The 26,069-nt window shown below is 40.6% G+C and overlaps 1 protein-coding gene across 1 annotated transcript in view; it reads left to right on the forward strand.

Annotated features, from left to right (window-relative positions):
- Nucleotides 1-26,069, forward strand: part of TMC7 (transmembrane channel like 7) — a 53,000-nt gene that overhangs the window by 26,197 nt on the left and 734 nt on the right. Inside the window, exons 5-15 of the mRNA XM_090279131.1 lie at nucleotides 910-992; nucleotides 5,893-6,038; nucleotides 9,402-9,549; nucleotides 10,347-10,520; nucleotides 11,622-11,779; nucleotides 14,059-14,176; nucleotides 14,492-14,589; nucleotides 16,196-16,382; nucleotides 19,048-19,178; nucleotides 21,437-21,592; nucleotides 24,782-24,860. Coding sequence (XP_090135257.1) covers nucleotides 910-992; nucleotides 5,893-6,038; nucleotides 9,402-9,549; nucleotides 10,347-10,520; nucleotides 11,622-11,779; nucleotides 14,059-14,176; nucleotides 14,492-14,589; nucleotides 16,196-16,382; nucleotides 19,048-19,178; nucleotides 21,437-21,592; nucleotides 24,782-24,860 — 1,478 coding nt within the window. The remainder of the gene's footprint in view (nucleotides 1-909; nucleotides 993-5,892; nucleotides 6,039-9,401; nucleotides 9,550-10,346; nucleotides 10,521-11,621; nucleotides 11,780-14,058; nucleotides 14,177-14,491; nucleotides 14,590-16,195; nucleotides 16,383-19,047; nucleotides 19,179-21,436; nucleotides 21,593-24,781; nucleotides 24,861-26,069) is intronic.

Consider the following 26,069-nt stretch of genomic DNA (forward strand, 5'->3'; position numbering starts at 1 on the left):
GCTCCATTGTAATTGTGACTTTGCAGTGCCTTTCACTGTGGGCAGAGAATACTTCCTTCTCTGTTGGCACTGCACTTGGCCACGTGACTTGTTTTATCTAGTGGAGTATTAGCTTGAAATGGCTTTGTGTGGCTTATTTTATGAGACAAACCATGAGGAAAACATCAGCCAGGTGAGCCATGTCCTCTTCAGCCTGGTCCCCAGAATGGAGTCTTGGGGAGCAGACCTGAGCCCAAGTGGAAGCTTGGAGTCCATCCTGGCTCAGCTTAAATCAGCTGAATTAACCCCAACTGCAGATCTATGAATGCAAAAATAAATGGTTGGTATGTAAAGTCACTGAGACATTGAGGTTATTTGTTACCCAACAATAGCTGACTGATACAAAGGAAGTTAATTAATTCAAGGATAAGGTAGTATCACTAAAATTATTAGTCAAATAATTTCTTGGTTAATTACATATATGTAAATATGTGTGTTTTTCAAATGAAAATGCATGTTTACACACACACAGATCTTTTAAAATTGGATGTGCTTAAAATGAAATGACAATTATATCAATTACATATTCTAAAACCTGTGCAAACATGAACCCCAAAACACAAAATGCCAGTATAAGCAGAAAACACTACTGTAAGTGGACCCACATGCAAAATGTACAGAAAAAACATACATCTTCAGATGTTTAGGGAGAATAGTGAAAGGGGAAATGCTACTGTACTGGGTGCATCAGAGTTTAGTCTGCAAATAGGAAATCACAAATATACAAACACATCCCTGCACAAAAACACAATATATATGACATCTAAATGTGTATATAAATACATATGTACATTTCTGCACAAAGTGCTATAGATAAGTTATAGAGACTGTAAAACTACTTTCATTGATCTTGTTTTTGTTTTTTTACAGATATTCAATGCACAGTATATCCAATAAGTAATTCTGGGCTCATCTACTTTTACAGTTATATCATTGACTTGCTCTCTGGCACTGTAAGTATTTAACATAATTCTGTACTGGGTCCTCAAGGTCCTAAAAACAGGTTAATTTAAACATCAGTTTCCTGAATGTCTTCAGTGAGAGCCAAACACAATGTGGACACAAGTACCAGTGAAAGGAATAGGATTTGTAGTGACCCACCTGCAAGGATAATGTCCACCCACGCCTACTGGAATATATAGGAAATATGCTTTGTCATTTTCAGCCATTGTCCTCTTCCTGTTCCCTGCCACCTTTGTATTTACCTGCAGCAAAATACTCAGTTCCCATAGAAAAGTTTCAGTGAAAACCTAACATTTGGAGGTTCTAGACCAGCTGGATAAAAGCTGTGGCTCTTCTGTACCGAAGTTACACACACAGACATGCCTGATGCACATGTACACACATATGCCCATACATGTGTGGGCATACACATTTGAACACATACACACACATTTTCTGAAATCCCTTAAAGGTCTAATAATCCCAGGTTGACACCCCTTCTCTAAAGTTGAATTAATCTCATCCTTATAGTCGTTCCAAAAGGCTATTTTTTACCTTCTAAAAAATAATTTTTTGTGAGCTTTAATTTTGTTTATTCCACTTTTTTTCAGCAAATAAGAGCACAACTATGAAAAGTGACCCTCTGCCTTTTAGATCAGGGTTTCTCAACCTCAGCACTATTAACAATTCAGGCCCAGTGGTTCTTTGCCATGGGGGCCTGTCATGTGCACTGTAGGGTGTTAGCAGCATCCCTGGTCTCCACCCACTACATGCCAGTAGCAGTTCCACAGCTGTGACAACCAAAAATGTCTCCAAACACTGCCAAATGTGTCCTGGGGGACAAAAGTGCCCCTAGTTGAGAACTACTCCATTAGATATTTATAAAAATATCTTTCTGAAAGTTGTTGGTATTAATATGCTGTATCATTGAAGTTCCACTATTCTGAGTAGATAAATTGAAAGTATTAAATTTGTCCATTGTGTTTAATTCTGAAAAAGTGTTTTCTACATCTCTGATGTATTTCTCAAAACAACTGAGAAGAATTGTCAGGTGAGTGTTGAAGTGCCCACTATGCAAGGAGAAAAAAATTCAGTGACTCAACCGAGGTCACACAGCTAGTGAAAACAAAGTGGGACCAAATCCCAGAACTGCTGTTAGCCCCATTTCTTAGATTACATCCCAACAGAGAAACCTGTAAAGCTCTGCACATCATAACCTTCTTCCTTATAGGAAATGTTTTACAGGAGACTTAGATGTGTCTGATTATCAGTGTTCAATAAAGTATGCATGACAAAGAACTGCCCTGTCCAAAAGAATTTTCTACAGTGATGAAAATGTTCTGGAACTGTGTTGTAAAATGCAATAGCCACTAACTCTTGAGCACTTGAAATATGGACAGTGTGACCAAGAGATTGAATTTTAATTTTATTAAAAATTTAAGTTTAGGCCCTGGCTGGATAGCATAGTTTGTGATAGTGTCGTCCTGATACACCAAGGTTGCCAGTTCAATTCCCAGTCAGGGCATATACAAGAATCAACCAATGAATGCATACATAAGTGGAACAACAAATCACTATTTCTCTTGCTCGCTCTCAAATCAATCAATCAAAAAAAAAAATTAAGTTTAAATTGGCCTTAGAGAGAGATAGCCAGAGAGATCTAACAGTGGTTTGTCTTTGTTGAAAACAATTGAGCCAAGCTCATTATAAAATCAGGAAAATGACTTCCCTGGCCTAGTGACCCTTTACCCTGAAATGTTACATAATTTTGAGGGAGAGATTAATGGCACCCCTGATATCACCCCAGGTAAATATAAACAGCTCTCATGTCATTGGGCAGGTTTTTATGGACTGTGCCTCACCTTCGGGAGAGTTCAAAAGAAGATGGAGTCTTCTGTTTCTACATTTCTTTTTCTGTTAAAAACTTTATTTAATTAGTAAGAGTACATGATTATCATAAAAAATTTAGAATTTATAGAACAAAACGTGAAAGTACCTCTCTCCAGGGGACACCGAACCTTGAACACTATGGTTCACAACCTTCTTGCCCTTTCTCATGCACTTACAAGGTCTTGCTTAATATTTTAGAATATGGATTTTTCATGATCTACCCAGGCCCCTATTGATAGGCATTCAGGTTGCCTCCACCAGTGCTGTGGTGAATGTCTCCGTGCTGCCTATACGGCTGCTTTCGTGTGTGTTCTCTCCTCCCTATGCAGCAGTTCTCCTGCCGTCCAAGGAGGGATTTGAGATACTCAGTTATTCTTTCCGTAAGATGTCAGGGACTGTGCTATGCTACGTGTTCACATAGGTCACTTCTTTCTTTCTTTCTTTTTTTTTTTTTTTGCTAACAGCTTTATTGAGATATAATTTACCTATCATGTAATTCACCCATTTAAAGTGTTAAATTCAGTGGTTTATAGTATATTCACTGAGTTGTGCAATCATTACCACAATCAAGTTTAGAATATTTTGTCACCTCAAAAAGGAATGTCCTGCTTATAACCACGGAGAGACAGAAAAGGCCGCTACATCACAACGTGACCGCTCCAGTCCTGGCCTTTTCATCCCTCTCCTCCAAAGTAGAAGCTGTGGCCCTGGCCATGTCATCGTGTTCCTGTGTCCCCTGCATGTTCCCAATCCTTCACTCCCTCTTGCGTGGATCCCATTACAATAAATTTTAAATAAAAAAAAAAAAAAAAAAAAAAAAAAGGAATGTCCTACCCTTTAGCCATCATTTCCCAATCCACATTATTAGCCCTAAGCAACCACCAATCTAGTCTATGTCTCTATGAAATGCTTATTCTGGGTATTTCATATAAATGGAATCATATACTATGTGGTGTTTGGTCTTTGGCTTCTTTCACTTGACATGTTTTTAAGGTTCATCTGTGTTGTAGCGTCTATCAGTCTTTCATTCCTTGTTATGGCCAAATAAGGTTCCATTGTACGGAATACCACCTTTTGTGCATTCGTTTGCAATGGACATTTGGGTGGTTTCCACCTTTTGGCTATTACGAATAAAGCTGCGATGAACATTCATGTATGAAACTTTGTGTGGAGGTACATTCTTTGGGGGTACATACCTAGGAGTGGAATCACTGGGCCAAATTGTAATGCTATTTTTAATTTTGTGGAAATCCCAGACTTTTCCAAAGTGGCTGCACACTTTTATATTCTCACCAGCACTGTATGAGGGTTCTGATGTCTCCACATCCTTGTCAGCACTTGCTATTTTACCTGACTTTTTCATTCTGGCCACTCCGGTTTGTGTGAAGTGAAATGTCTTTGTGGTTTTTTATCTGCATTTCTCTAATGACTAATGAGTTGAGCATCTTTTCATGTGCTTATTGGCCATTTTATAACTTCTTTGAATAAAAAATGTCTCTTTGGATCCTCTTTCCATTTTTAATTGGATTATATGTCTTTTTTTTTAAAGATTTTATTTAATTTTAGGGAGAAAGAGAGGGAGAGAAACACCAATGAGGTTGCCTCTTTGCAAGCCAGCGCTCAATCCACTGAGCTACACCAGCCAGGGCGGATTATGTGTCTTTTTACTGTGGAGTTGTAAGAGTTCTTTATGTATTCTAGATACAAGTATCTTATCAGATATACGATATACAAGTATTTTTTCCTATTCTCTGGATTGTCTTTTTACTTTCTTTGTAGTATTCTTTGAAACACAAAAGTTTAAATTTTGATAGCGTCCCATTTATTTTTTCTTTTATTGCTATTATTTCATTTGGGGTCATATCTAAGGATCCATTGCCAAATCCAATTCCAATATCATAAAGATTTAGTCCTCTGTCTTTTTCCTAAGAGTTTTATAGTTTTGGCTCTTACATTTAGGTCTTTCATCCATTTTAAGTTAACTTTTATGTATGATGTAAGATAAGGGGTCAAGATCTTTTGCATGTGGCTATCCGGTTGCCTCAGTACCATTTCTGGAAAAGACTATATTCTTTTCCCTTATCAAAAACCAGTTAATCATAAATGTATGGGTTTATTCTTGGACTCAGTTATTTTACATTGATCTATATGTCTATTCTTATGTTACTACCTCACTGTCTTGATTGCTATTGTTTTGTAGCAAATTTTGAAACTACGGTGTGTGAGTCCTCCAACTTTGTTCTTTTTTATCAATTTTTTTTTGTGTGTGTGTATGGCTATTTTGGGTCCCTTTCAATTCCATATGAACTTTAGGATTAGCTTGTCACTTTCTACAAAGAAGCCAAATGGAATTCTGATAAGAATATGTTGAATCTATAGATTAGTTTAGGGAGTATTGCCATGGATTTCCTGATCCATTAATATGGGATATTTTTCCATTAATTTAGATCTTCTTTAATTATTTAAACAATGTTTTATAGCTTTAAGAATACAAGATTTAGCCCTGGCTGGATAGGATGGTTGGTTGGAACATCATCCCTATACGACAAGGTTGTGGGTTTGACCCCAGGTCAGGGCACATACAGGAAGCAACCAGTGAATGCATAAATAAGTGGAACAACAAACTGATGTCTCTCTCTCTCTCTCTCTCTCCCTTCTTCCCTTCTCTAAAATCAACAAAAAAAAAAAAAAAAAAAAAAAAAGGATGTAAGATTTAATTTCAGTTGTTAAGTCTATTCCTAAGTATGTTATTTTTTTGCTATTATTGCACATGGAATTGTTTTCTTAATTTTGTTTTTGTATCATAGACCTGTGTATTTTTAATGCTCAGGTTTTATCTGTGCTTTCTTTATTTCCTATACACTAAGCACCCGTTATACCTCTGGGATTGTTCTAGTATCTGGGGATTCAGGGATAAACAATAATGACACTGGAATGTGAGTTCTTGAGGCAGAGACTGCTCTCCTGACTCTTTGCAGTGAACTTACCAGTCTGCCCTCATGCCTGCGACTTTTTTTTCAGGGTTTCTTGGAGGAGACCTCCCTCTTTTATGGACATTACACCATTGATGGAGTGAAATTTCAGAATTTCACCTATGATCTGCCTCTGGCTTATCTGTTAAGCACAATTGCCTACCTGGCCCTGAGCCTTCTTTGGATAGTGAAAAGGTATATTTTCTTATCATTGTGCTGTCTTTGAATTATCTTGCTGGCTGGAGTTTATTGGAGGCCATGGACTCTGGGAGTCAATGCCCAAAGGATGAGCAGAGTCCAGGGGTGGGCTTTGTGGGGGAAAGATTTGTGAGTGTTTTGGAGACTGCAGAAACCTGGAGGCAGTGGAGACAGGATTTTGGAGCTGGAGGAGCAGCCCAGAGATCTTTTCTCAATCATTATTTTACACATTTGCCAATGCCATTCCCCCAACCTTATCTTTGATCTGGTGTGTATATTAACCAGGTCTCTCAGAGTTTGAATGGCAGAAACTCAACTCTGACTAACTGGGGCAAAGGGGAGTTGAGTGGCTCAAAGAACCAAGTAATGGAGGAAACTAATTACAGGAAGGACAAGGATAAAAGTGTGGCTTTGAAAAATCCAAAAGCGAGAGCTCTGTCATCTCTGATTCTCCTGGTGGTGGCTTACCTTTGTGGACTTTCTGGGTCATGGGTTCAGAAATCCTTTGAAGAGATTGGTTGACTCTGCCTCATTTAGGTACCGAACCCTAACCCTTCAGGCGTGGCCAGTTGATTAGGGTCACATGAGAACATGGCATTTCCCCAGTAGACAAGTGGTTTAGTAGGGGTGTCAATTCCCAAGAAAAGAAAAATGAAGAATATTAATTATTCTCATTACTAACAAACAACTTCCCCAAAAGGTACAATGAGCCAGATATGATAGAACTTGTATATCTTTTTTTAAAAGATTTTATTTATTTACTTGTAGAAAGACAAGGAGGGAGTGAGAAGGAGAGGGAGAGAAACATGCGAGAGATACATCATTGGTTGCCTCTCACATGCCCCTAAATGGGGACCTGGCCCGCAATCCAGGCATGTGCCCTGACTGGGAATCGAACCGGTGACCTTTTGATTCTCAGGCCAGTGCTCAAGCCACTGAGCCACACCAGCCAGGGCAGAAGTCGTATATCTTTCTTACATAAAGTTCCGAGTGGGGCACAGGTTAGTGTGGTAGACATCCTCTCAGTCATTGTGGGACTCAAGTGGGCCAAAGTTCAGCCATCTTCAGCATGCAGCTTTGAAGTTCCTCTTGAGAGCTGGGAGAGTGACCATGGAGGAGCATCCTGTGGAAGGTGTATACTGGCTAGGCCTGAAGTAATACACATCACTCACATTTCATTGACTACAGCCTAGCCACATGACCACAGCCAGCTGCAAGGGAGGCTGGGAAATGTTATCCCTGGCTGGCAGACACTTCCCTGCACTAACACTATACTGTGGAAGGGGAACCGCAAATATCTGATGGACAGCTTTCTCTCTCTGCCCTAGGGGAGTTGCTTGGCAGACAGGATTGTGATGGGCACCTTTTTTACCCACTTCATTGTCATGTGAGAGCATGAACAGTGCTGTAAGCCAGGGGATGTTAAGCTCCACATGACAAGAGTAGAAGAGACTTAAGATGTTGGGGTCTGAGTTTGCCCTCCATGGGGACTAGGGTTCACTAACACAGAGAAAGTCCCAAGCCCAGCTGGGCACTCATGTCCTGAGTCAGAAGCTACGACATGAAAGTTACCTGGTGTGTGTTCATTCCCCACCCACGTGGGCAGTGTCTGGATAGGAAGGAGCAGTGACTCATTCTGAGCGGCAGAGAGATGCTTGGTTGATTGGGCTTCTGGCTTTGCTGCTCTGTAGACAATTTGGAGAAGCCCTCTCTAAGACAAAAATTACAAAATATCTTTTTTTTTTAATTATAAAATATAAGAACAACAAGACCAGATGAACAGATTGCTAGAGGTGCTCCCAGGGCCTTGGAAAGGGCCCTGAAGAAGAAAGAAGCTTTCTTAGCCAAACAATAACTTCATCTCCAGATCTTGCTGAAGCTTCTCACTTCTGGGGCTCCATTGCTCCCTGGAGAAGACTGGAAGGAAGACTGGGTGTGAGGGAATGGGGAAAGGTTCACCCCTGAGGAGGAGGTGCTAGGGAGGCAAAGAGCATGGCCTTTGAGGTCCAGAGACCAAGGTTTGAAGGTTACTTCATCCCTTTAAACTCATTATTTTCATCTATGAAATGTACATATTTGGCTGTTGGGAGGGTTCACTGAAACAAGACAGGTTAGGGACTTAGTACTGGGCCTGATGCCTGGTAAACTTTATTAAATTAAAATCATCATCATCAAATTGCCCCCAATTCTGCCACTAACTCTCTGATTCTAGGAAAATAATTTTCTCTTCTCTGGACCTTTCTCATCTGTTTAATGTAGGTTGGGTCTAAATCAGAAGTTTTCACCTGGGGTGGGACCTCATGGAGCTTTATAAAATAACCCATTTCTGGACCCCACATGAGACCCACTGATTGAAAATCTCAGTGTATGAACCCACCTGGGAGTCTGCATTTTAGAAAAGTACCCAGATGGTTTTGACATAAATTTTTGCTGTGAACCTTTGGCAGAATGACTGATCTCTATAATTCCTTCCACTTTTTATTGCCTACACAACTCACTGGCAAATCCTAAAGAGGCCCCATTTCATCTACCGTGTGTGGCATTTGATGTATTTGTATCATCAAATATCAGGATGTTTTTTCCATAAAAACATTTGAATGAATAACATTTATGAAATGTGCAAGAGTGCATCTGAAAGTTGCTCACTAAATATGGGGTTAATTTACTATTTAAAGTCATTTATTCATTCATCCATCAATTGGATAGTGGCTGTAGTATGGTCCAGACAATGTATTTGCCCTCAAGGAATTTAAATTTTAGACAGCGTCAGGGACTATAAGTAGTAAACAGATAAGTAAAGTAATTGCAGATCAGATTCATTGCTGTGAAGGAAATGAAAAAGAGTAATTTGAAGTGGGGGTCACAACTTTAGATGGGGGTGGAGAATCCATGGAGGGGTTATTTGAGCTGAAACCTGAAAGATGGGAATGAGGCAGCCATGGGAAGAGGCAGGGGAAGAACTGTCCCAGGAGAGGGTAACAGGAACTGCAAGTCCGAAGGCCCTGAGGCAGGAGTAGAGGTTTGTGTGTTTATGAAAAGGATAACAAGCCAGTGCAGTATCAGCAGAGGGCCATATGGGAACAAAACTGATGTCATGCAGGATCATGCAGAACCTCAAAGCTGTGTTACAGTTTGAATTTTATTCCAACTATGAGAAGAGCCATTAGATGGATGAAAGGAAATAATTTTCAACCGTGAGATGCCTGATTAGCTGCCACATGTATTTAGGATGGTCCAAAACTTGACCATGTCAAAATGGGTGGAAAATGCAGCCATATGTAACTGTTTTACTCTAGAAAAAGCCAGTGGGCCGTATTTTGTTGTTGTTCTTATAAGAAGCATAATCATTTTGGGGTTCAGGTCGGTGGAAGGGTTCAAAATCAACCTGATCCGAAGTGAGGAGCACTTCCAGACTTACTGCAACAAGATCTTTGCTGGCTGGGACTTTTGCATCACCAACAGCAGCACAGCGAACCTGAAGCACAGCAGCCTGCGGTATGAGCTCCGAGTGAGTGCTACTGGGTTTTCTCTTTCAGGCTTCTTTGCCACAGCAAGGTCATGCCTTGGGAGGCGGGTTTGCAGCTTGCAAAGAAGCTATGGGTGGGGCTAAGGCTGTATCCAGTGCTTAGCAAGTTCCCCTTTGTCGTTTTCAAGAGCTTTTCGCAGAGAACAGCTTCCTGGGGTTGATCGCCTTAGGCCCCAGCAAGGAGCCGGTGAACTGGGGCTGGGAAGGGAGGTGGGGACACAACCGTGAGTGGGAGGAGATGGTGTCTATTCCCCTCCCCCTGCCACCTTTATCTTTCCACTTCGTGGGAACCCGTCATAAACATCGCTTATACCTGGAGAAATAGGAGGAAGGGCGGGAAGCTATGATGATAGGGTGGAGTGGTGTCAATATGAAAAAGTAGAGATAAGGTGAGGAGGAGGAATAAATAGCATCATGATCAAACCTACACCCCCCCCAAAGAAGGAGGGTACAATTATATCAAAGATTAATAAAATAAGATGGAAGAAATAAAATCAAATGAATTATTCTAAATATGAACAGATTGAATCCTCCTATTAAAAGCAGAAATAAGATTGAGTAAAAAAAAAAACACCCACCTTATATACTGTTTCAAGAAATAACACATGCAATATATAATGTCATGAATAGATTAATAGTTCTGTTTTCACGTTTATTGCAAAGTCTAATTGCAATCTTAAATAGGAGGTTCTACCTTGACTTTGGCCTTTAGTAAACATGAAAACTAGTTGGGCTTCCCTTTACCCCACTGCTCACAAATGATTTGTTTTGCTCCTCAGGCAGATCTGGAGGAAGAAAGAATACGACAGAAAATAGCAGAAAGGACCTCTGAAGAAACAATACGGATTTACTCTTTGAGACTGTTTTTGAACTGTATTGTTCTGGCCGTTTTAGCGGCATGCTTTTATGCAATCTATAGAGCAACTATATTCTCGCAAGAACACATGAAAAAAGTAAGGACTCCTTCAAAGTCAATTTAACTTTCACCCTGGTTGGACATTATGCTAATGGCCTTGTAAACCTCTGAGGCAGATACCATCATCATTTCTGTTTTACATATGGGGATATAAATTTGGCTGACATTACAGAGAACCAGAAATCAGAGGCAACCAATTTCCACTTTTAATAGAAATAAAAAGCATCCAAAATAGAGTATTTGGGGTACCTACTCTCCCTGGAATTCACAATAGTTAAATCTAGCTAGACTGATTTAATCCCCAATTCCTCTACTTACTAGTAGGAGCTTCAGTTTACCTAAAATAACAGTGGTTTTAAAAACTCAAGTTTGTCTAGTAGCTCTGCTTCATGAAATCAATCATCGGGGGCCCAGATTCCTTCCATCCTGTGGCTCTGCCATCCTTAGTGTGTGGTGCTCTTCTCTATGGTACTTGAAAGCTTACCATATAGCCAATGGGAAGGACAGGGGGAGAGCACACCCCTTCCCTTCAAGGTCATGACCTGGAGGTTGCACTTAAAAGTTCCACTTATAGGTCCGCCAGTAGCAAAAAAAAAAAAAGTTCCACTTATATCCTCTTGCCAGAATTTAGTCAGATGGTTGTACCTAGTTACAAAGGAGGCTGGGAAATTTAGTTTTATCCTGGGTAGTCATATATATATATATATATATATGTCTATTATTATTAAAGAAGGAGAGAATGGCTATTCTAGGTCATTATTACAACCTTGACAAATACATTGCCCAATGATACAGAAACATGGATTTTTTTTTTTTTAATACCTCACCTAAGTAAATCCAGTAGAGCTCATTTTTATTCTAGTATGGTGGTAGCTCATGTTTTCTCTATTTGAACAACCAAGGAAAGAGATGGCTTATGTTTAAGGGCCTTGTTGAATGGCATGTATGTTTTGTTTATTTGCTAATAAAGATGTATAGTTGAGGGGTTTTTCCAGTTTTATTGAGATATAATTGACATATAACACTGTGTAAGTTGAAAGTATACAGCCTAATATGTATAGTTGAGTTCTTTAAGATCAACTTACTTGTGATGCAATTTTCCTTATTATACTTCTGACCAGTTTTGTTATCTTCATAGGAAATTGACAAGATGGTTTTTGGAGAGAACCTCTTGATATTGTACCTGCCTTCTATCGTGATCACACTGGCCAATTTTATCACCCCAGTGATCTTTGCCAAGATCATCCACTATGAGGATTATTCCCCAGGCTTTGAGATCCGGCTGACAATCCTTAGGTAACGTCTAGACATGCCAAGCAGATCCCCACTTGCACACTCTCTTGCCTATTGTAGACATTGCTGATCAATAGTGGCACATTTTCCTGCTAAGCCAAGAGTCCTCTTCAATGTTCAGACAGCCCCATGCATGAATCAGAGTTTGCGCATGCAGTGTAATCTCTTTGACTTAAAGAGTCTACTCATTAGTATTATATTTCTGGTTCATGTATTAGTATATCAGCATCTGAGGGCGCAGGGTGGGGCCTTAGGAGGAGGTGCTGCTCTGAAGATGTTAGAAATGGCAAGAGGGGTGAGGAAGGGAGAGAAAGAAAGGCAGCTGATAAGGGATGTGTTATTGGGCAAGCTGCTGCTGTTGACAACTGGGGCTCAGTCCTACTGGGTAACTCTGGGAGTTTGTGGGATAAATACCTTAGCTCTTTCCCACCACACCAGGTATTTCGCCTCTGCCACCTAAGGGTGGCTGGCTCCCAGAGGCATTAACTTCCCACACTTCCACCTCCACTAATCCCATGCGTGGGCCTTGGGTGGACTGACAAGTCCTTGCAGGAGGAACCTGAGGCATTTGTTGGAATAGTGAGTGCTGAGAAAATGTGGCCAGGTCAACCACAGTGCGTGCTACAATTGACTTTTATAAGTTGTTGTAATATCTCTTCTCGTTTTAAATAAATATTCAGTTTTGTTTTTAAAAATGACAGGTATTATGAAGCAGGATGCAGGGCGTTAACACAAATGAGTTGAAGAACACCAGGTGGGGACTGTGTGAAATGAGCATTTTTTGGCTGCTTCTCAAATGCCTCAGATTACATTTATATCTTCTTTTAAAAGATATTTTTACTTTGGAAATTTTCAAACGGGGCGACTAGTACAATGAACCCCCATGTGCCCATCGCGGAGTGTCCATTACCAACATTTTGTTTGTCCTGTTTCCTCTATTCTCCCCTCTGTTGCTGGATTGCTTTAAGCTTATCTCAGGCAACCTGTTGTTTTACCTATAAACACTTCAGTATATCTCTAGGTGACTAGGATGTTTTTATAAATATAACCATCATGACCCCTAACAAAATTCAGTCAGTTCCCTGATGGAATTGCAGATGGCTTTGTATGATTGGTTTGCTCAAACCAGGACACAGACAACAGCAGGGTGCTTACCAGAGGGGAAGTGGGGAGGCGGGGAGTAGGAGAGGGATACATGGTGAAGGAAGGAGACTTGACTTGGGGTGGTGAACACACAGCACAAAATACAGATGATGTGCCATAGAATTGTATGCCCCTTTTAGTCTTTAAAGAATTCTCCCCCCCCCCTTGTGTTACACCCTTGATTTGTGGGAGAAACTGGGGCGTTTGTCCTGTAGAATGTCCCCTAGTCTGCATTTAGTTCGTTGGTTTTTCGTGGTGTATTTTGTTTTTCTGTGCCCATAGTTGTGGTAAACTACTGTGTATTCAAACATCATATTATATTATGTTATGTTATGTTATATTATATTATAATATATTATTTTATACTATATTATAATTTTAGTTTAGTTATAGAGACCTCCTCAGCGGTGCTGGGTTCTCCTCCCGCCACGAGGCACACAGTGTCAGGCAGCACACTGAGTAATGAGAAGAGTAAGCCGATCGGTGGTGTGGACTTGCTCTTTTCTACAGCCCGCTTTTTCATGTGTTCATTTTTTTATTACAATCTAAATAATAGGAAAGCATCTTATAAAACAAAACAAAACAAAACAAAACAAAACAAAACACTCTCTGCCTTCCTCTCTTGAATCCGGCTTCCACAGGCAGCCCTGACCGGCACAGTTCATGTGGCTCATGCCAATATCCACACATTTTCTTTTAAAAATAGATCCATATCTATATGAGACTCTATAATGTGCTTTATTCAGTTCTCAGTACATCAGATATCTTTCAAAGCGGATACTTATAAAATTCAATTCGCTCTTTTCAGAGATGTGTAATATTCTGTAATGTGGTTAGATTCAGGAATTCCCAGCTTATCGTTTTTTTCTTCTGTCATTAAAAAAAGTGTGGTAATATATAAGCATAAAATTGGCCATTTTTAAGTGTACAACTCAGTAGCATTAAGTACATTCCCAATATTGAGCCACCATCACCACCACCCTTTTCTAAAACTTGCTCATCATCCCAAACAGAAACTACCCATTTGTGAGTTTGCTTTTAAGAACGGTGGCTTCCCTGATCCCTAGCCTTAGTTCCCAGGGCCCAGCCTGCCACAGGACCTCCTTTTCTCTTCCTCTGTCCTCCCTCTCCGCCTGCAGGTGTGTCTTCATGCGGCTGGCCACCATCTGTGTGCTGGTGTTCACCTTGGGTTCCAAGATTACCTCCTGTGATAACTACTCATGTGAGCTCTGTGGCTACAACCAGAAACTCTACCCGGTGAGGCTGGGGACATGGGATCGTCCTGCTGAGTGGGCCATTTTGGAATAACAGTCTCAAGGTGGAGAGAACGGCCTTGAAGCCATGGGTTTGAATCCCAGGCGATCTACTTTCTTACTGTGTAGCAGAGCCAGGCACGCCAGACACTTCTCATGGCTCACAAACCAAAGTTTGGGTTGGAGCTCAGAGGAGCATCAGCAGATGGTCTCGAGAGGCAGCTGGATCTAGAGACGGAATGGACAGTGGGAGGAGTCTGAGAACTTGGCTTTCTCTGCCCTGAGTTTGGTCTCATTGTCTCTTCCTGTCTGGTTTCAGTGCTGGGAGACCCAAGTTGGGCAGGAAATGTACAAGCTGATGATATTTGACCTCATCATTATCTTGGCTGTGACACTTTTTGTGGATTTTCCTAGAAAGTAAGTGTGAGGGGTAACCCCCTTGTCTCTGCTACTCCTCCCACCCCTGACCCAACTGGAGGATCCTCTCACAGCTGCTCTCCATAAAGCACTGGATGATTTCCCAGTTCCTGGAAACCACTGACAACCTCCAGTGACCTTCAAACAGCTTCAGGCCATCAACTCCATAGTCCATTAGGTGCCCCCAAAAGGCAGTGTGAGGAGTGGAAATGGCACTGCTTTCCGCGAAGTTTCCGTGGAGATGACTTCTGCCATTAGTACAGCCTCAGTGGACACCACATTTCCTGATCTGGGTTCAAGCCCCAGCACTACCACTTGTTAGTCAGGTGACCTTGGGCAGGTAATTGAAGGTCTGTGCTTATTTTCCCACTTGTGAAATGGGGACAGTAGCAGTACCCACCACACAGCACCATTGTGAGGATTAAATGAGAAAATGCAAATAACAGTACTAAGAACACTCCATGCTTCCAAACTTAGCAAAACATTAACTGTCACCATTATGATTATCATCACTATGCTGTTGTTTTTTTATTATTCTCAACATCTCCTTGGGTCTTAAGTGAAATACTGTTCACTTAATGACATTTTTACCCAGATGTTCAAATTCTGTAAGCATGTCAGAGGTCCAGTGTGTCCTTAAAAATAAACATTAATAAAGAAACCTTCCTTTTAAAATTATATAAATATGATGTGAATATGTGCTTATTGAAAATTTTAAACTGTTTAGAATTTAAATAAATACAGAAGTCCAGTAAATAGTGGGAGTTCTTGTTTGTAACCATACCCCTATACTCCCCAATCCCACCCGACCCCTCAGAGGTGGCCATGGTTAATACTTGGGGGACAATCCTGCAGTTCTTAAAAATAAAAACACTCATTTGCATAAATACATGTGTAAATAGACATGTGGACTTACTAGAAGTGTTCATTTCTGCCTCTTATATGGGATCAGGGTACATCTATATTGGTCTGCAGCTTGCTTTTTATCTCCCATACAAACAAAATATGAACTTTCGATAGGAGAACACATGGATTTTCCTCATTTATATTAGGAACTGTATAATATTTCACTGTATCCATGGTTTATAACTTGTCAATCTAGCCCATACTTAGAAGCATTTAGGTTGTTTCCAGTATTTTTGCTAATTCATGGCAATGCTATAGTGAAGAACAGGCCCTTGGTCCTAGGGTGTCTGTAGGAAGCTTGTAGGATTCCAGCATGCTAGGTGGTAGGGTCCTCATAAGCCATTTTCTGTGTGGATGCACAAGACTTTATGCGCTGAGTGGTAAGCCAGAGCACAGGTACTGTCCATGTTGTTTACTGTCACCTCAACCCTATGAACCAAATTGTGTAATAATCCCCCCATATTCCAGATGAGAAAAATAAGCCTTGTCTAAATTGACTTGGCTGGTCAGCTGTAGATCTGAGACTCAGACCCTAGTCTTAAAGATTTCAGAATTCACCACCTTTCAAATTTCCTAAACTTGTGACTAACCAGTTTCCATGAGAAATCTGTGTGGAAACAGCCCTGATTTTGTGCACATGGTTCTTTGGCCTTGGCAGACGCTGGTAGCCCAAGTGAGAAATTGTCCTGTTTGTTTCCAGGCTCCTGGTGACCTACTGTTCCTCTTGGAAGTTGATACAGTGCTGGGGGCAGCAGGAATTTGCCATTCCTGATAACGTGCTGGGAATCGTTTATGGGCAAACCATTTGCTGGATTGGAGCCTTTTTCTCACCCCTTCTCCCTGCCATTGCAACGTTGAAGTTCATCATCATCTTTTATGTGAAAGAGGTAAGGAGATGTGGGGATGGTGGACTGATGCCCTGCACCGCTCTTGGCATGCATGTTTGGAGCTCACCGACATTCTGTTAGACAAATCAAAATTACACCCCTTATTTGATACATATTTTTATTCTGGAAAAACAATTTTCACATTTTTATAACTTCAAGAGAGTTCTTAAACATTGTTTTGCTCCTGTGATTTAAATGTCATTTTTATACATCACTGTTGAAGAGTTGAGTTGCAATTGACTGGTCAGCTGACAGTGGTACATTTTGGTAATGTTCACCATATATTTATTAATTTAAATTTTGTAATTTTCTGTTTGGATTTTGAAATCAGTGAATTTATTTTCAGGTTCCAATTATTTGTGTAGGTCCTTGAACAGCTCGCAGGCCCTAGGCATTGTGCCTGAACTTAGTGCTCAGTAGGTGAAGTGGCCCTGGAGATGACTAACTTATCTGGGCTTATTAACCAAGCTTCTCTTTTTTTTATTATAGAGGCAATGTATGCTTAATATTAAACATTTAAATAATACATATATGTATACAGAGACTCCCATCCCTTCTTCCAGAGGTACCCTTTGCTAAAAAGCCCAACATTTATTGATTACCTCTTATGCCAAGGCCTGAGGATTTAGGAATGGAAATAATAATACTAATAATGACAAAAATAGCAAATGATAATAATACCATGTGCCCCCACTCTGGTGGACACTTAGGAAACTGAAGTTCAGAGAAGTTAAGTAACTGATCCACAGTCACACAGCTTATAAGTGACTCCTGAGATTTGAATCCAGGTTTATCTCACTCAAGAGCCACTTAACCTGGTAAGCAGGGCTTTGCATTGGACCAAACTTTCTACCTGGATGTTTTGGCCTTTGAAGGATATTCTGATGCTTTCATTTGGAAACTTCAATTGGTTGAAGTCACCAAAGGAGAAATGGAGATGAAAAGCTTATAGGAACTTTTTCCCTTTCCAGAAAATATTGGTTAGCCAGTGGCTTCCTGGTGTACATCACAGTAAAGACCTTGTGGGAATAATGGGCTGGGTCATGGGCACTGTACTAAGTACTGACACTCACTCCAGCCCTAACTGGCTGACTGCCCCCAGGCAGGACACCAATGTCCTTAGTCCTCAATGCCTTCTGTTCACAAGATGTTCTGGCTACTGCTGAAGTCAGAAGAGCTTGATGTCTACTCCCAGTAATATAGCATTTAAAAATATTGAGGAGAAATATTATGCCTATTACTATACCTTTCTCCCCCTCCCCACTTGATGTTTTCTTCAAGTTTTCTTTCCCTCAGTGGAAATATTTATTCTTAAATATAGGAAAAATAAATATGCTTATAAAAATCTAAGTAAAATATCTCTTAATTCTTTATAGATTATTATAGATCCATTTAACATATATTTAAACCCTTATAAAAAATACTTTTCTAAAATTATATTTTATTGTTTATGCTACTACAGTTGTCCCTACTTTTCACCCTTTGCCTGCCTCTACCCAGCCCCCACCCCCAGGCAATCCTCACCCTGTTTTCCATGCCCTTGGGTCATGCATATATGTTCGTTGACTAATCCCTTCACCTTCTTTCATCCAGTCTTCCTTTCCTTCCCCCACCCCAACAGCTGTCAGTATGTTCCATGTATCTATGCCTCTGTTTCTATTTTGTTCATTAGAGTCCACATATAAGTGAGATCATATGCTATTTATTTGTCTTTCTATGACTGGCTTATTTCACTTAGCATAATAGTCTCCAGGTCCATCCCAGGTCCATCCATGCTGTCCCAAAAGGTAAAATTTCCCTTTTTTACTGCTGCATAGTATTCCATCGTGTAACTGTACTGAAGCTGTTTTATCTACTCATCTACTGGTGGGTACTTAGGCTGTTTCCAGAACTGGGCTATTGTAAATAGTGCTGCTATGAATGTAAGGGTGCATATATTCTTTGGTGTTTCAGGTTTCTTAGGATATATTCCCAGAAGTGGAATTGCTAGGTCAAAAGGCAGTTCCACTTTTAGTTTTTTGAGAAAACTCCATACTGTTTTCCATAGTGGCTGCACCAGTCTGCATTCCCACCAACAGTGCACTAGGGTTCCCTTTTCTCCACATCCTCGCCAGCACTTGTTTGTTGATTTATTGATGGTAGCCATTCTGGCAGGTGTGAGGTGGTATCTCATTGTGGTTTTAATTTATATCTCTCTGATGACTAGTGATGTTGAGCATTTTTTCATATGTCTCTGGGCCACCTATATGCCCTTTAAAAAACTTAAATGAGATCATAAAGGACAGAGTGCTGAAATCTACCCTTTTCATTTCACAGCACCATATAGGATGTAAAGCTTGCTTTCTCATCTTTTCTAAGGGCTACATGGTACTCTATTGTGTGGGTGTGATTTAACCTTTAAGGACCAATGCCCCCACCCCCCCATTGCTTCCAGTTCAGTTATTCCATGTTATCTACACCTGTAACAGTAAACATCCACATACATGTACTTTGGCCCAATGTTGGGGGTCTGGATTAAATATTTTTCATTTTGATCTATATTGCTGACTGCCCTCTAGAAAGGTTAGACCAATTTATATTCTCACTATAATGCTTCAGTGTACTGTGCTCATTTATCTTCAAGGAAGCTGTACTCTTAACTTTTCCTTTCTTTCTCTCCCCTTAGATGAGTCTTCTTTATACCTGCAGACCCTCCCCGAGGCAGTTCAGAGCATCCAATTCTAATTTCTTCTTCCTGTTGGTGTTATTAATTGGCCTGTGTTTGGCAATAATACCACTGACGATCAGTATGGCACAGTAAGTACCACTTTGTTCTCTAAAACATTTTCCTGCTCCTTGCCATTGTCCCCTTTTATGTTAAAGGGCCCATTGCATCCTCCAAGGGCTTTCCTCACAGTGCACCACCGCAGTGGTCCAGTCGGTAAGTTTCTTCCTGCCTAACCAGGTCCACTCTTGTTTGGGAGGCTCCCTCTGTTTGCTGGAATGTTTTGGTCCATTTCCAGAACTTGGGCTTGCTGGGTAGACATTATTTTTGAGAGTACCAGTTGGGTCTGCCCTATCCAGCTCCTTTTTCCTGAGGCTTCTCTTCTAGTCCTCTTTTGGATGTTTCTGATTATGAAAATAATACATGATCATTGTTGAAAACTTGGGAGAATAGGAAAAAATAGAAAGAAGTGGGAAGTCGCCCATGTTCCTGACTCTTCAGTTGAGGGTTTGCACTTAGTGAACGTATATTTAACACCTTCTATGGGCCAAGCACTGTGCTAATTGCTAGCGATATAAAGACATTTAACATAGGACATAGAAATGGAGAGTCTGGTGTAGAATTTGGAAAGAGCAGAAATGCTCAGGACTAAGGATCAGAAGTTGAGGTTTCAAGCCCCAGTGATGCCACTCCCTAGGTGTATTATCATTTATACCAGAGGCCAGCAAACCTTTTCTGTAAAGGGCAAGAGAGTAAATAATTCAGGCTATGTGGTCTATATAAGCAGCCATAGACAATATAAAAACTAATGAACATCACTGTGTTCCAATAAAACTTTATTTATTAAAAAAAAGGTGATAGGCTAGTTTTGGCCCAGGGACTGTATTCTGATGACTTACATGGTCATGGAATTTCTTTTTTTCATCTTAAATTAAAATTCTTAATTTTTGAATCTGTTTCTCACATTTTATTTTTTAGCCAATTTGAATATATATTTTTATTGTTTTATTTTTATAGTAGTATATATCATATATAAAATTCAAATAGTACAGAAGAGTGTAAATTAAAGAGAAAAAATTACTTATTATCTTCACCTCTTAGTCCCACTCTGCAAAGGTAACCACTCTTAACATTTTATGACTACATCTGGAAATTCATTATGAACAATGTATTTAGTTAAAAAATACATATGAAATAATGCTATAATCCTGTTTGGCAGATCATTTTTTCCCTTTATTTTATATTGTGATGTTATCCATGCCAATGCATGTAGAACTCTCATTCTTTTGAAATATCTTTTAGCTTTGATTTTTAAAATATAATAAATATATTCACATGGCACAAAATCCAGAAAGTATAAAAGAATATATGCTGGAAATTCATTTTCCAATCCTATTTCCCAACTACATTCTTCGTCTCTGTCTAGGAGGCAGTCCTGTCTGTGCGTGTCTCTGTCTCAGTGGTTCTTTAGTATTTCATGGTGTGAATGGATCATAAATTGCTCATTCATTTCCTTAAACAACACTTAGGTTGTTTTCAGAAATTTATTTTTTATCTGTAAAAATAAGGTTGCAATGGAAAACTTTCTACACAGAACTTTGTAATGTGAATGCAGACAATTCTTTGTAGGGCTCAGTTTAATTTTTTTATCATAATTTTATTTTTTCTCTACTTTGTACTTTGAAACATTTCAAATCTATGGAAAATTTGAAGAAATAGCCACAGTGAAAACTCATATACCCTTCAACTGGACATCTCATTCTGCTGCATTTGATTAACCATTTGAAATTAGGTTGTAGGCATCATAATGTGCATCCTAAATATCTGAGTAGGCAGCTCCTAAAAATAAGGACACAGTAACATTGCCAAGCCTAAGAAAATTAATAATAACATCATATTGCTGCCATTTTCAAATTTCTCCATTTGGCCCCAAGTAGTCTTTCATGGCTTCATTTTAAAATGAGAATCTTTCAAGTTTTACCCATTGCTCTTGGTTATGTGTTTTTGGTCTCCTTTAATTTTTGATTTTTTGAAGAGTCCAGGCCAGTTCCCTCGTTTCTAAATAAGAGACCTGGAGAATAGAATCCCCACATTCTGAATTTGTCTGATTATTTTCTCATGGTGTCGTTTTAACTTTGTTCAGTCTGAAATTCCTGTAAATTGGAAGTCAGGTCTAGAGATCTGATGAAATTTCAGGGTAAGAATTTATGACCAGAATATTTCAGGAGGCCCTGAGGTCAGGCAGTTCCTCACAGGTTCCTGTTCACAAAGCCTCGTAGGCATGTGGAGGAGACACAGTCAGCCTCAGAGCACATCTCACCAGAGCTCCTTGTTCTGTGTGTCCTGGCAGCATCCCTTCCTCGAAAGCTTGTGGGCCGTTCACCAACTTCAACACCACGTGGGAGGTGATTCCCAAGACGGTGAGCATCTTCCCTGGCTCACTGCAGTCCCTGGTCCATGGCCTCACATCGGAGGCCTTTGCAGTACCTTTCTTCGTGATCATCTGGTGAGTGAGAACCATCTGGACCCCTGTGAGTAGTTCTTGCTCAAGCACATGGGCTTCTCTCCACTGGGAAATGGGAGCTCACCTGCTATACTTTAGATGTTACTGAGCCTCTCTGAGCCTCACTTTCTCATCTCTAAAATGAGCATAATAATAGTAATTCTTTCAGAGGATCATTGAGCTGGTTCAGTAAGATCCCACATGTAAGGCACTTAGCCCAATGCCTGACTTACAAAAAAACAGTCAATGTTGCCTATTATTATTACTGATTATTCAAGAAATCACTTGCTTTCTGAAAAAGAAACTGATTGCCTTGGTCAGGTGGCTCAATTGGTTGGAGTGTTGTCCCCTACCAAAAGATTGCAGGTTCAATTCCCGGTCTGGGCACATATCTAATTTGTGGGTTCGATCCCCGGTCAGGGTGCGTACGGGAGGTAACCAATTGCTGTTTCTCTCTCTCTCTTCTTCTCTCTCTCTCTCTCTCTAAAAAAAAAAAAAAAAAAAAAAAAAAAAAAATCAATATGTCCTCAGGCAAGGATTAACAAAAAGAAAGAAGAAACTGATTGTTGAGCAGAGAAAAGAGCAAAAACTTGAGCCTTGGCTCTAGCACTTATAAGCTGTGTGGCCTTGGGTCATCACATATATATCCTTTTGGAGCCTCTGTTTCCTCACCTGAAAAATGGGGACAAAAATGGCACATATCTGATAAGGTTGTGAGAAGCAGGACATGTGTTATCACACATAAAGTACTTAGCAGAGGACCTGGCCATTAAAGGCTCAGTAAATGACAGGTGTTACATGCAAGGGCGATGAGGGTCTTTGCTGCACAGCAATTCATATTGAGTGTTAAAGTAATTCTAATAAAAAAAAATGTATATTGAGGGCTTACTATGTGCTAGGCATTGTTCTAATTACAGTAGATCCTCATTATTCACAGATTCTGTTTTTTTTTTTTCCTGTGCTGTCAGTGTGCCCAGTCACTAAAAGATTTTTGAAATCTCAAAATCAGTCCTTGAAGCAGTTTTCATGGTCATTTGTGGACACACAGAGAGCAGGGGAAAATTTGAGTCTCCTGACATGCACTGTCTTAGTTTGTTCAGGGTGTGCTATAACAAAATGTCACAGACTAGATGGCTTATAAACAACAGAAATGTATTTCTCACAGTTCTGGAACCTGGAAGTCCGAGATCAGGGTGCCAGATGGTTGCATGACCCTCTTCAGGCTTACAAACTTTTCACTGTGTCCTCACAGGACAGAAGGGGCCAGGGAGCTCTCTAGAGTCCCTTTTATCAGGGCACTAATCCAAATATCAGAGAAGGAAAACTCTGACTCCAAAAAACCTCCGCTGCCTTGCGGCATACCTCTTCAGGGGAAAGGCTAAGGGAGTAAACCCCGACAGAAAATCCGGAGCCGGAGTCCCTAAGGCGGTTTGACGTTGTAGTCAACACCGGCAACTCCTGCGGCGCACCTGAAGCCAAGCTGTATTGACTCCGTCTTTCCCTTGGACCCTTCAGCTGCGAAGAGAGGGGGGGTCTGCTGCATGGGCAACAGCAGACCCTCCATATCACCCTGCCCAGGCTCTGTAGCTTCAGCTTCACTGGAGAGGACACTCCAGCGTCATCGCAAGATGTCGATTCAGCACGGGAGGAGACAGATACCGTGTCACTCCCGAGTCGGACTGCACAACCATTCTCGGCGGTGCAGATAGACTCTTAAGAAGCTACACCATCGTCTCTCGAGACGGACGGCTGCCGACGAATCCAAATATGAAGGCTCCACCCTCATGACATAATCACCTTCCAAAGGCTCCACCTTCTAACACCATCACATTGGGCATTAGCATTTAAGGGGGGCACAAATATTCAGCCCATAGCATGCACCTTTCTCGCTGAGGTCGAACAAGGCCCCAAGTATACTGCTGTCTTGTTTCAGTTCTCATGCCATAAGCAAGAGTCCTTTTTGCAATCTGCTTAGTGCCATGTTTCTTGCATTTTATGCTTTTATTGGTGGTTTCACTGTTTGAAATGGCCCCGAGTGTAATGCTGAAATACTGTCTAGTGTTCCTAAGTGCAAGAAGGCTGTGATGAGCTTTACAGAGAAAATATTCGCACTAGATGAGCTTCATTCAGTCATGAGTTATAGTGCTGTTGACTGTTAAGTTCAGTGTTAATGAATATTAAATAAGGTGTCTTTGAATAGAAACAAGGTTATGTGTTGATACCTTTCTCAATAAACAAGAAACAAGACAAGTTATTGATCAGTTGACAAACATGTTCTGACTGCTGATAGGAACCTGAGCCTGTATTTCTACTAAGGACATTGGTTCAAAATTCACTAATTCAGTGTTCCTGGAGACTTTATAGAATATAACTGCCACAGATAACTGGAATTGATTGTAGCTTATATGTATTAACTCATGAAATCATCATAATTACCCTATGATGTAGACAATATTATAGTAATAGAAAATATTATAGTAAAAACCACCATAATGCAAGTGGGTCAAAAAATTCATTTGCTAAAGGCCGGACCCCTTTGATGAGATTAATAAAATGACCTGTGACTGCTGTGCAGCCAATCAGCCTGGAATTCTGAGGATCCTGGCATTCAGCTACTTCATCCTAATCTGTTCACCCTAGCTGTGGTTTGGCTGGCACTATTTGGTCTTGTTACATGACCTGGCTTCAGCATCCTTGGTGACCATTCTTGTCCTTGGCCGTGGGGACTTCCAGAAGAGTATCATTAACAGCAGTGATTCCAGTGGCTCTCATTTCCTCAGCCTGGAGGCTGCACGGGACCCAGGTCCCCTTCGCAGAATGAGCTTGCCTGCTGTTTTCCTCCACTCCACTTGCCCCTCTGCTCAAAGATAATAACTTCAGTCACCCTCCATTTGAGATTTAGGGCTGCACAGAAAGCAGGAGCCAATGACTGATTGCTTTTATTCAAAATTATATTCTCTTAGGCTTGATATCACTGGGTTTTACTGTATTATCCCCATTTTACTAATGAAACACTGAGGCCAGAGAGATTCCTTTATCTGTTTCCGATGCCTTTTGCTTGGAAGAGGTGTGGGTTTTTTCTTTTCTTTGTCTAACAAGTTAAACTGTTACAGGCAAAACCTGTTGAGTTATTATTCTAGTGGCCTTCAAATGGTACAAACTCCCTAGTGACCACTCTACCTTGCGTTGCAGCCTCGTCATGTTTTATTTCATCGCCCTGGCTGGAGCACACAAGCGGGTGGTCGTCCAGCTCCGAGAGCAGCTATCCCTGGTAAGGAAGCATGCAGGTCCAGAGGGTCATGGCTGGGGACATTTACCCAGGACACTTAACGGAAAATGACACTTTTCCCAGGAATGCTATGGCTCCCCTCATCACCATTCCCCCAAAACTCTGCCTTCAGGCCAGGCCTCCTCCAACTTCATTCATTCAATGACTCATTCATTCTTTCAACATATATTGGGTGGCCAAAAAGTTCATTTAGTTTTCCTATAAGACACATTTTTCATTTTCACCACTAACTTTATTGATTTGGATATTTTGAGTATGTCGGCTATTTCCTGCTATTAGCTTCCTGTTGGTAGAGGCCAGGGGTGCTGCTAAGCATCTTCCAGTGCATAAGACAGCCCCACAGCAGAGAATTATTTGGCCAAAATGTCAATAGTGCCAAGAAACTTTGCAAACCACTTTTGACACGTTCAATCAGTCACTGCACCTTCTCCATGCACTGTACAAATCTTTTTTTGCATTTCAGTTGAGTTTTTACCTTTTTTGAAATAGTAAAACATAATATGCTGAAAATGTTGCATATGTTCTTCCATCTTCAATATTAAAATGGCTGTAAAAAATTCACCAATTTTGACAAGTTTTTTTAAAAATGCATGCTGATATTACTGCTGTCACAATACAGTCTAACAAAGTTGTTTTGAATGAAGTTAAAGACAACTAAGCACTACTAGAGCCATTGTATGGAAAAAACTAAACGAACATTTTGGCCAGCCCAATATATTAAGCATTATCTGTGCCTCATACTCTGTGGGGATACAGTGGTGAAGAAGGGAGACAAGACTGATAAGTATCATAGTTAAAGAAAAAAGATAAATTCTGATAGCAGTGACTACTGTGAAGATAATACAAACAAGGTAGAGAGACAAGTGGACCACTTGCTGCTATAGATGGTGGCCACTGAAGGCCTCTTTGAGGAGGTGTCTGACATTGTGGTTGAGACTTGAATGATGAGAAGGAGCCAATTATGGGAGGTTTGGGGGATGAGAGTAACAGGCAGAGGCTACAGTGAGGGAATGAGCTGGGCACTCCTGGGGGCTGCGAGGGAGGGCGGTGCAGCTGGAGAGGCAAGATGATGCTTGAATTGCAGCCAGGGTCCCAGCATAGCCTGACGGCTCTGGTAAGTGGGTGTAATTCTGAGAGTGATAGGAAGTCATTGGAGGTGCGAAGTAGAAGTCTAATGTACACTTTAAAAGG

The sequence above is a fragment of the Furipterus horrens genome, unplaced genomic scaffold, assembly GCF_987537825.1.
Source record: "Furipterus horrens unplaced genomic scaffold, mFurHor1.1.pri manual_scaffold_5, whole genome shotgun sequence".
Classification (NCBI taxonomy): domain Eukaryota; kingdom Metazoa; phylum Chordata; class Mammalia; order Chiroptera; family Furipteridae; genus Furipterus; species Furipterus horrens.